Genomic DNA, 12,194 nt, shown 5'->3' on the forward strand with positions numbered 1-12,194 from the left:
CAATTCTCCTGCCTCAGCCTCCTGAGTAGCTGGGATTACAGGCACGCGCCACCATGCCCAGCTAATTTTTTGTATTTTTAGTAGAGACGGGGTTTCACCATGTTGACCAGGATGGTCTCGATCTCTTGACTTCGTGATCCACCCGCCTCGGCCTCCCAAAGTGCTGGGATTACAGGCTTGAGCCACCGCGCCCGGCCCCGAGAAATTTTTATTTCATTTTAAAAATGTAAGTACATTTCATTTAGGCAAGCAGCATATAATTCCACTTAGATAATTTTATCAGGCTGTAAATAACAGGGATAAGACTGAGAAGAAAATAAAGGTAAGTTCAGATGGTGGATGGATATGTGTGATATTGGTGTACCAACACAAGTAATACAGAATTTAAAAAATATTAGTGGGGAAATGCTATAATAAAAAAGTCCCTGTGTCTGCTGTCTCCTCACCCTTTCTGTTTTCAACTCTTTGAGATGCTGGTTTTGATATTAACCTCTCTAATTCTGAAATACTCTTCTTATGTTGCTGTTGCTTCATCTTATCAATTTTTGGTATAACCTATGAACTTCCACTTGTAATATATAAGGATTTCATTCTTTTACCCTTCCCAGTTCTCTCAGTATAGTTCTATCAGTTCTGAAGGTAGTTCTTAAAAATAAAAATGTTGCTCAGCAATAAGCCAAGAAAGGTTCCCTAGTTCATTTTATATCTTGCATGTTCTCAGTTTCTTAGTTTACTATCTTTTTTCATTCAGTTAATTGTCTATGTGTGGATTGCTTAATTCTTCTCAAACGCTCATAACCTATGCATCATTAGGTGATCTACAACCCCCCAACCCCTGGCCATAACCTAGAGAGTATTGATTGCTTTCTAGAGTTAGTAAACTACCTTCCCTTCAGATCTCATCCTTATAGTTCATTTTGCTTGTCTCTGAGGTAGGAAAACCTTAGGGTCTGGAGGCAGGGAACCTAGGCCCATTCACACTGACTATCTAGAATAAAATCAAAAGGAAAACCCCAAGATTCAATGCCCATATAACAAAAAGACCAGAGGCTACCCCTTTGACAGCCTTGTTAAACTTTTCTCGGTGGTGAACAATTGAAATTACCTCTGATTGGTCCCGTCCTACAACTCATCAGGCTGGTGGCAGGCCAAGTCTTTGTTTGCATAGGAATATAATTTTGTAACTTTACTTCAGCCTCTGATTGTTCATTTTCTGAAATCAATCAGATGTTTGCATAGGGTGACACTTTGTAGCTTGAGGCTGATGATGGCCCACTTCATCATTTAGGTAGCGTGTACACCAAGTAAACAACAGGAAATCTCTAGAGAGTATTTAAACACCAGAAAATTCTGTAACTGGGCCCTTGACCCCCTTGCTCTGACTGCTCCCACCATGTGGGGTGTGCTTTCATTTTCAGTAAATCTCTGCTTTTGTTGCTTCATTCTTTCCTTGCATTGTTTGTGCTTTTGTCCAGTTCTTTGTTACCTGGACATCCTCCACTGGTAACATCTCCTTTCTTGGATCTCCAAATTTCCTGGATTCCATTTTGTCATGTTTTTAGTTTACTTCCTTGTTGAGGAGGACATCTTTTCTGAGAGAGGTTACGTGGGGATACGTTTGTTAGACCTTCCAGGCCTGAAATGTCTATCCTGTGCTTATATTTATTGATAGAGCTTATTGAATACAGAATAATAGGTGGAAAATTGCTTGCAGAATTTTGGAAGTATTAATCCGTTGTATTCTAGGTTCCAGTATTGCTTTGGAGAAGCAGTAGCTACTTTTACTCTTGTGCTTTTCCTTGATTCTCTTTTATTTTATTTTATTTTTTTTTTGAGATGATGTCTGGCTCTGTCACCAGGATGGAGTGCAATGGCGAAATCCCAGCTCACTGCAGTCTCCACCTGTCATATTCAAGCGATCCTCCTACCTCAGCCTCCTGAGTAGCTGGGACTACAGGCACACCGCCACCACACCCAGCTAATTTTTGTATTTTTAGTAGAGATGGGGGTTTCACCATATTGGCCAGGATGGTCTCGATCTCTTGACCTCATCATCCGCCTGCCTTGGCCTCTCAAAGTGCTGGTATTATAGGTGTGAGCCACTGTGCCTGGCCTCTTTGATACTCGTAATCACCCACCCTGAAAGCTTTTAGGATCTTTATCCCTCCTCAGCTTCAGAAATTTTCTGTTTTGGTGGGCCTTTCAGTTGTGAAAATTTTACTTTGTAATTTCCTTACCTCCATATTTACTGCTCTAACTTCCTAGAAGTATATTCGTCAGTCAGATATTGTCCCCTTTTTGATTACTTCCTTTTTATATTCTCTCCCCCCACCCCCTTTTTTTTTATTTTGAGATGGGATTGCTGTGTTGGTCAGTTGGAGTGCAGTGGTGTGATTATGGCTTACTGCAGCCTTCACTTCATGGGCTCAAGTGATTATCTGACCTCAGCCTCCCAAGTAACTGGCACCACAGTCATGTGCCGCTGTGCTTAGCTAATTTTTTTTTAATTGGTCTTGAATTCCTGGGTTCAAGCAGTCCTCCCACCTTAGCCTCCTAAAGTGCTGGGATTACAGGTTTGAGCCACTGGGCCAGGCCTTTTATCTCCATTATTAATACTTTTTCTTATTTTGTGGGAGGTTTCATTTTTCCCTTTTGTGGACCTTTTGTTGAATTTTACAGAGTGCTATAGTTTTATTTTTAAATTGCAAATGATGTGTATACAAAAAGGTTTGTACATCATTTGATATGATATGTATTTGTATAACAAAATTCAGAGCACTGTAATATACTGTTAATTTGGCTCACTGACCAAAAAGTGCTCTGTTTTGTAATCTGAATTTATGTATTTTTTTTTTCTTTTAATTGTATTTATTTTAATGCCGAATTTACTCCTGTGCCATAAGTTTTTGTTTCTTCAGTTTTTTTCTGGGATATCTTTTGCTTCTGGGCAAACTTCTCCTCTGGTTTAGGAACAAATCTGTTCCTTTTCAGAAAGGATCATCTCAATGTGGCAGGGAGAGCTCATGTATGGGTTAATCTGACCCTGAGCTCTGTAGGTCTGGCAGTGCAACTTAGGTGCTTTGTTCACTTGGATATGCTCAATTACCAGAGAATCTACATCTAAACCCTTAAGTTCAGCATTTCTCTCTGCATTTTTAAGCATATACAGCAAAAATTTAGCACTTTTTTTGGGCCATCGACCTTGAGTCCAGTCCCACTGTTTGGTGTGGGCACACCTGTCAACTCCACCATTATAACGTCAGGATGGTACTGTTTCTGTAAAGTGACTCTTTCAGATCTTCATAGCTTTTTGTATATGCATATCCTTGATGGCCTGGGCAGTTTGAGGACTGTTTTTTTTTTTAAAGACAGAGCTCAGGAGTGTTCTTAAAGTGAACACGAGTGGGAACCTCTTGATTTGCATGATTTTGTGGGATTCTCCAGGTCAAGTGAATACTTGACCATTTTCACAAATTACCTCAGGCCGCTTAGGGAAAGAACTGAATTTATATTTTCATAACATTTCATTCTTACTTTAGTAACCTAGTGTCTTATGTTGCTCAGGATATAAATTACTGCTAAAATCTGTTTTTTCTTTTTGTATTTTGTCTATTTCCTCTAAATTTCTTTCTTGTTTTTGAGATGGAGTCTCAATCTGTCACCCAGGCTGGAGTGCAGTGGCATGATCTGGGCTCACTGCAACCTCCACCTCCCGGGTTCAAGTGGTTCTTTTGCCTCAGCCTCCCGGGGAGCAGGGATTACAGGTGTGTGCCACCATGCTTGGCTAATTTTTGTATTTTTAGTAGAGACGGGGTTTCACCATGTTGGTCAGGCTGGTCTTGAACTCCTGACCTTGTGATCCGCCCGTCTCGGCCTCTCAAAGTGCTGGGAGCCACTGTGCCTGGCCTAATGCTCATTGTCTAACACTTATTTTAAAAGTAAATTTGGCTGAATCTTGAGCTTTCTCCATCCAAATCTGACTTCAAGATCTTTTTCTGGGATTTCAGATTCCATTTTTAGTAAGGGAAAGACGCTCAAGTTTTTTTTGTTTCTTGAGACCACCTCCCTCTGTCCCCCGGGCTGAAGTGCAGTGGTGCACTCTTCACCTCCTGGGTTCAAACAATTCTCGTGCCTCAGCCTCTTGAGTAGGTGGGATTACAGGTGTGTGCCACTGTATCTAGCCAATTTTTGTATTTTAGTAGAAACCATGCTTAGCTATATTGGCCAGGCTGGTCTCCAACTCCTGGCCTCTAGTGATCTGCCCACCTTGGCCTCTATGTTGTTGAGGCTGGTTTCGAACTCCCAAGCTCAGGTAATCTGCCCCCCCCCCCCCCGCCCCGCCTTGGCCTTCCAAAGTGCTGATCCGCTGTGCCTTTGATTTGCCAAATAGTGCACGCTTCCCAAGTAGCCTTCAGGGACATTAATTTACAAATGTAGCTGTTTTATTGGTTGACAGCAAAACCCCTTATATTAAATAACCAGCTGGCTTTACTAATAAGATATTTTGTTAGAGCCAGTTTCCTAATAACTTGAGTACTTGATAATGGAGAAACAAAATGCCACAATTCGTGTTTTTAAATAGTTACTTGTGTAGAAGGACAGATAAATCCATAAATAAAACTGAAGATAATAGCTGTAAACCTAACATGATGAGTTTATGCTGTCTAGAATACCAGTTGTTATTGCGATACTATCTTGTTATTAAGGTGTACCCCAGCAGGAAGGAAAAAATAAAAACAAGTCTAGAAATAACTTAGTATTTGCTGACTTTTAAAAATATTATTAAAAAATACAACTGCTGTATTATTTATTCAATTTTTTTTTCTCTTATAGGCAATGTCTGTGCTGCTTCAAGGAATATAAGCATTTGGAGATTTTTAACCAAGTAGTGTGTGCACTTATTAACCTAGTAATTGCCCAAGTTCAAGTGCTCCGGGACCAGCTTTGTAAACATTGTGCTACAATTAACATAGATTCTACGTGGCAAGATGAGAGTAATCAAGCAGAAGAACCACTGAATATAGATAGAGAGTGTAATGAAGGAAGTACAGAAAGACAAAAATCAATAGAAAAAAAATCAAGCTCAGCAAGAATTTGTAATCTGACTGAGGAGGAATCTTCAAAGAGTTCTGATCCTTTTAGTTTATGGAGTACAGATGAGAAGGAAAAACTCTTACTGTGTGTGGCAAAAATTTTTCAAATTCAGTTTCCCTTATATACTGCTTACAAGCATAATACTCACCCTACTATTGAGGTATGTAAAAATAGTGTGAATTTTGATTAATATCAAGTCTTAGCTTGACAGTCCGTTTCTCACTGATAAATATGTTTTTGATGGCGGAAAATCATTATTGTCACCAGAGTTATTTCATGTTTCTCCAGAACATTTCTTTAGCATTTTGTGCTGAAAATTTGCTTGGCATAATTCATCTTATCAAGGAAAGATTTATACATCGTACTCAGAAATTAAACTTACTGAACTAAACATTTTACTGGTACAAATCTATGCTGCTTTTATGACTCTTTTAATCAATAATAGTTGAGGGAAAATAAACTCATGGAATTTTAAATTTCATTCTTAGAAGCAATCTGCAGACCTGAATTTGCTTTCATCAAGAAAAAAGCTTATCATATTATCTGTGATTAGTAGTTTCAGAGAATAGCATTTTCTTTTGTAAGTTAAGATGCTTGCCTCTATTGGTGATATTTTTGCAAGCATTTCCAAGTATTTAGCAACCTACCTTAGACTTACTGAGATAATATGATTTCTTTTTAGGCATAGTGGAAACTGAGGTAATTATGTGGTAATATATTAATGACTTAACCCAACAGTGGTTTATTATTATTCATGATTCTCACAGGTGGTTCCTTTGCTAGTTTTGTGTGGACTGAGTTATGCAGGTGAATTTACTTTGAGAACTGGATAGGTAAGGTCGAGGTATCTGGCAGTTGGTACTGGCTATTATCTGAGGCTCCTCTTATTTTTCTCCACATGACTTATTTTCCGCTCAGGTAGATTGGCTTCCTTAAATAGTAGTCTTAGCAGTGCTCTGGGAAGGCAAAAGTGGAAGCCGTAAGGCTTCTTATGGTACAGCCTTTGAAATGGCACAGTATAATTCTGCCGTATTCCATTGTACTTCTTTCTGTTATTTGAAGTGGTTCCCAAGGGCAGTCCAGATTCAAAGGGGTAGTGAAGTAGACACCATTTCTGGAGGGTGGAGAGATAAAATTTCATTTTATATCTTATACATTCTGTTTCCTGTGTATCCTGGGATATGAAGATCTATGGGCATTGGAGAATCTACTATTTTTTTTTTTTTTTTAATCTGCCTCTTTTCTCTAGCTTGTTTGTTCTGTAACCTCTATACTTCTCAAAACTTCTCTTTCTTCATCTGGAAAATAATAGTCCTTTACTGGGATATTTTCACGTCAAATTAAGACTTACTTGAAAACATAACTGAGGGCATACATTTTTCCTCTTAGATTTCTTTGTAAGAATATTTAAAATCAGGTGCTCTTGATTTCTCAAGTCAAGTTCTTCCTGTCCTCCTTTCTTTTCTTTCTCTTACTGGCTTTTTAATAAACTTTCACTCACTCCTGCTCTGAGGGGGAAAAAAAGAGAGTATTTAAAATCAGATTTGCATATAAATTCTCAAAGATGTGTCTTAAATTTGTTTTTTTTAAATCAGATTGTGCTGTCAGCTTAGCCTATGATCTTCAAGTGTAGAAACCATTAAACAGTCTCTTACATGATATAAAATATATTAAATATTCTGAAAAAGTCATCTCAGAATCTTACTCAACAAAAGAGTCTCATGGGGCAAACTTGAAAAATTTAATCTTATAAACACTGTCTACATAGTGCTTTAGTGTCTTAACTTGGTAATTGTAAGATCCTGAAAATAGGGACTTAGATATGTGAAATTCATACAGAAATAATTTTATTCAATTAAAAATTTGTTAATAATATAGAACTATAAGCAATACTGAATCTGCTACTTTGTTCCTAAAATCAACTTGCTCATCAGTGTTTTTTCTTTCTCATTTTCAAAAATGGTAATCTCTAAATGGTAGGCATAGTTAGTCTTGTACTTTGTTTTAAAGTACTTTGTTATTCCTGTGCTTATTTTATGCTACTGCTTGGTTGAAAGCAATGGTTTCATAAGGTTTTTGAGGTAAAATTCTAACAAAAAAAACCTATAGAATAAAGTAAAAGAGTAATTTCCTTATACCAAATTCTATTAATATCTTAGATATAGTGCCTCTTTAATTTTTTTTCTTAGTAGTTGTTTCCCAGGTTTCTATTTTCTTAATAATGATCTGTTACAAGTACTCTATTTCTAGTTTCTATCCCAATGGCCATTTAATTAAATGTGGTGATGGTCAACTGTTTCAAATGGTCTTAGATCAAAGACTTGTTAGCATACATGTTATAAAAATTATATATATGTATAAATTTGTGTGTATATGCAGTTACTTTAAAGCAAACAAATTACTATGAAATGCAATACAGCTTACTAGAGATTTTTATCCCACTTTTCTTTGAGGAAGTAGTCCATTTAGTCTTTTCTTTGTACTGCTGTGCTATACTTCCTCAAGCCTTTGATCTTGATTTTTAGTTAATATTTTTTAAAGAGGTACAATGGCCAAAATTCTTAGAGGGACAAGATTCAAAACTAATGAGTTAGTATTTTGCTAGCTGTGTCTTTAGAACCTACTCAACACTTATTTTATAGAAAAAGCAAGTGGCCTAGCGAGATTGAGAAATTTGATCGGGCATATTGCTGAAAAGAGTCCTAAAATCCAGTTTTTTTTTCCCTACTACATTACTAAATCATTTTGAACTAATTACTGTATTCTAAATAATATGGGAATTTGGAGCCCCTCCTTCTCTGCCTCCCTTCTTTCTCCGCTTACTGTCCTCATCAAAACTGATAATATTTTAAAAGCTTAAGTAGTTGAACATAAGTAATATTAATTCAGGATAAAAATGGAGAGCAGCCTAGCTGATTTTAGTTTTTTACCCTTGAGAGACAGGGTCTTAATCTATCTCCCAGGCTGGAGTGCAGTGGTATGATCGTAGGTCACCATGACCTTGAACTTCTGGGCTCAGAAAAGTATCCACCCACCTCATCCTCCTTAGTAGCTTGGACTCTAGGCACTCACCACAGTACCTCACTAAGTTTATTTTTATTTTATTATTTTTAAAGAGATTTTAAATTTATTATGTTTTCAAGGGGTTTGTGTGTTTTACCCAGGCTGATCTCCAACTCTTTGCCTCAGGTGATCCTCCTGCCTTGGCCTCCAAAGTGCTGGGATTATAGGCATGCGCCATGGTGCCTTGCTATGCTAGTTGCGTTTTTTTATCCTGAATAAGTATGTATAATTCTGTGAAATGAGATATTGTCCTAGTGTCAAGTTTTTTTCTAAGTATGGGGAAAAAGATAAAAATGATAGGGCCAGATGCAGTGGCTCACACCTGTAATCCCAGCATTTTAGGAAGCTGAGGCAAGAGGAACACTTGAGGCCAGGAGTTCAAGTCTAGCCTGGGCAACATAGCAAGAGCTCATCTTTACAAGAAAAAAAAATTTAGCTGCGCATAATAGTATATACCTGTAATCTCAGCTACTTGGGTGACTGAGGCAGAAGGATCACTTGAGCCAGGAGTTCAAGGCTGCAGTGAGCTATGATCATGCCTCTGTATGACAGAGTGGAACCTTATCTTAAAAAAGATTTTAAAAAGTAGAAAGGAGAGAAACCACTGCATTTATGTTAAATATATGAATGGTATGATCAGACAGATGAAACATATATGTGATTTTTAAATTTTTGAATCAGGGTCTTCCTCTGTCACCTAGGCTGGAGTAGTACACTGGCACATTATGGTTCACTGTAGCCTTGGCCCTCCTAGGCTCAAGTAATCCTTCAATTTCCCAAGTAGCTGGGAATACAGGTGGATGCCACCTGCCCGGCTAGTTTAATTTTCTTTTTTTTTTTTAGACGGAATTTCGCTCTTGTTGCCCAGGCTGGAGTGCAATGGTGCAATCTCTGCTCACCACAGCGTCAGCCTCCCGGGTTCAAGCAATTCTCCTGCCTCAGCCTCCCAAGTAGCTGGGATTACAGGCATGTACCAACACGCCTGGCTAATTTTGTATTTTTAGTAGAGATGGAGTCCCTCCATGTTGGTCAGGTTGGCCGTAAGCTCCCAGCTTTAGGTGATCCACCTGCCTTGCCTCCCAAAGTGCTGGGATTATAGGTGTGAGCCACCATGCCCAGCCTAGTTTTTAAATTTTTTTGAGGAGGAAAGGTCTTGCTGTGTTACCCAGGCTGGCTTCAAACTCCTGGCCTTTGGGAATCCTCCTGCCTCTGTCTCCCACAGTGCTGGGATTATAGGCATGGGCCACCATGCCCAGTCAATTTAGTATTTTTTAGAATATTTCCAACATTGTGCAGTTATCAATGCTAATTCCAACATCACCCACTTCTTTTTAAGCAAAAATTTTATTTCAGACCTTTCGTTCTTCATGCCTTGATCATGGAGCCACATTTGCTTAATTATACATAGAATTGCCCTTCCTTTATAGTTACTCATTTATTTCCTTTTTTTCTCTCTTCATCAACTTTCTCTGCTACAAATAATATGGGATCATCTCATTTAGTAAATGTGAAATTTTTGAGGAAAAAAACCCCAAAGCTTTAAAATCATTGATTGCTAGTGCAGAGAAGGCTACCCTAGGGAAAAAAATAAATAAAATAAAAATCATTGATAATAAGGCCTTTCTCAGAGATTACCTAAAATAAGAGCTTTTGAAAAGTATTGTTAATTCACCTTTTTTATTTTATTTTATTACTATTTCTTTTTCGAGATTGAATTTCACACTGTTGACCAGGCTGGAATGCAGTGGCGTGATCTCAGCTCACTGCACCGTCCACCTCCCAAGTTCAAGTGATTCTCCTGACTCAGCCTCCCACGTAGCTGGGAATATAGGTGCCTGCCACCACACCTGGCTAATAATGTTCTTGTATTTTTAGTAGAGATGGGGTTTTACCGTGTTGGCCAGGCTGGTCTCAAACTCCTGGCCTTGTGATCTGTCCGCCTTGGCCCTCTTCCTAGTGTTGTTCTTAGTGTTTTTTTAACCTATAGATGTGTGTTAATTTTTTATATACTACTTTAAAAAAGGGATTATAACATTCTAGGATACCAGCTTCATATATTCAGATTAGAAATATAAAGTGATGAAACAGTTCCCCTGAATCACCAAAATAGATTTATGTAATCAAATCTGAATAACAGCGCACGTCAGGATAGAAATCTGTTAGGAGGTTTCTTAACTGTGTCCATGTTTAGGCACTAAAAATCTTGGCTTTAGTATTCTAGCATGGTTCACCTGGTCCATGATTCTGTATTTAACAGTGCCACAGGAGGTCTTAAATTCTGGACTTTTTGAATACCATGAAAAGATTTGTTGAAACTAACATAAACTTTTACCTCTGGCCCCAGTGGTCATAGCTAGGAGTGGATTTAGGAGGTTCAGTACACTTATTTTGAGAATTGATTTCTCTAAGGACAATTTTTGTTTACTTTGAAATGTTCTGAGTTCTGTGTGATTGCTTTCAATCAATGGTTTTCAAATTTTATTTCAACAATGGAACTTAAATGTCTTAAATAAGCGATGGCAATGAATGAATGGGTTTCTTTGGTAGCTTTTTTCAGATGAAAGTTTCTAGGTAGCTTTTTGATCATAAAAGCAATATTTTCTCCTTCCTCCTTCCCCCCCTTTCTTCCTTTCTCCATCCCCCTTTTCCCCCCTTTTCCCTCTCCCTTTCTCTCCCCCTTCTCTCCCTCTCCTCCCTCTCTTTCTGTCTTCACTCTCACTTTCTCTCTCTCACCAGGCCTCACCTCGTCACACATGCTGGAGTGCAGTGGCATGAACATGGCTCATTGCAGCCTAGACTTCATGAGTTCATGCCCTTCTCCCGCCTCAGCCTCTTTAGTATCTGGGACCACAGGCATGTGCCACCATGCCTGGCTAACTTTTTAATTTTTGTGGAGAGATTGGGTCTCTCCTCCATGTAACAGACTGGTCTTGAACCCCTGGGTTCAAGCAGTCCTCCTGCTCCAGCCTCCCAAAGTGCTGGGATTACAGGTGTGAGCTACTGCGCCCAACCTAAAAGCAATTTTTTTTTTTTTTTGAGGCAGAGTCTCGCTCTGTTGCCCAAGCTGAAGTGCAGTGGCGTTATCTCAGTTCACTGCAACTTCCACCTCCTGGGTTCAAGTGATTCTTGTGCCTCAGCTTCCCTAGGAGCTGGGATTACAGGCATTGCGCCACTATACCTGGCTAAATATTGTACTCATTTGTTTTGAGATGGAGTCTCACTCTGTCACCCAGGCTGGAGTATAGTGGCACAATCCTGGCTCACCGCAGCCTCCACCTCCTGGGTTCAAGCACTTCTCTGATCTCAGGTTTCCACGTAGCTGGGATTACAGGCACCCACCACCATGGCCGGCTAATTTTTGTACTTTTAGTAGAGACAGGGTTTCACTTTATTGGCCAGGCTGGTCTCAAACTCCTGACATCAAGTAATCTGCCCACCTTGGCCTCCCAAAGTGCTGGGATTACAGATGTGAGCCACTGTGCCTGGCCTCAATGTGAAATATACAGAATATACAAAATGCAGACTAAAAGGCCTTTGAACTTCTTTTTTTCTTCATTTTCTTCTCAAAAAAACACATTAACGAGTTGAGATATTTCCAAACATATAAAAATTATGAACATTAGATCATCATAAATTCTCCTTTCAAAATTGTGACACAGATGTTTTGTTTGTACATACGATTCTACCTTATTTTTATTTATTATTTTTTTTAGAGACAGGGTTTTACCATGTTGGCCAGGCTGGTCTTGAACTGCTGGCCTCAGATGATCCACCCAAGTTGGCCTCCCAAAATGCTGGGATTACAGGTGTGAGCTGCCTCGCCCAGCCCCAGATTCTACCTTGTTTTTAGACATCCTGTTAAAGGTGTAACCTGTATACCATAAAAATCACTGGATTAAAGTATACAATTTATTTATAGTAGATTTATAAGGTTATGCAACCTTCATCACATTGTAATTTTAGAGTATTTCCTATTTCCATCTTCCCCCAAAGATCCTTCATGCCCATTTCACCTTATTATTTTTAAGAGTTACCTA

General features: G+C 38.7%; 1 protein-coding gene across 1 annotated transcript in view; it reads left to right on the forward strand.

Moving 5' to 3' along the window:
* Nucleotides 1-5,156: 5,156 nt before the first annotated feature.
* USP34 (ubiquitin specific peptidase 34) overlaps nt 5,157-12,194 on the forward strand; it is a 220,528-nt gene continuing 213,490 nt past the window's right edge. Inside the window, 2 exon segments of the mRNA XM_032292024.1 lie at nt 5,157-5,190; nt 5,193-5,254. Of these exon segments, the coding sequence (XP_032147915.1) occupies nt 5,157-5,190; nt 5,193-5,254 (96 nt within the window).

This window comes from Sapajus apella, unplaced genomic scaffold, assembly GCF_009761245.1.
Source record: "Sapajus apella isolate SASKATOON/1434 unplaced genomic scaffold, GSC_monkey_1.0 scaffold26, whole genome shotgun sequence".
NCBI classification, from domain to species: Eukaryota; Metazoa; Chordata; class Mammalia; order Primates; family Cebidae; genus Sapajus; species Sapajus apella.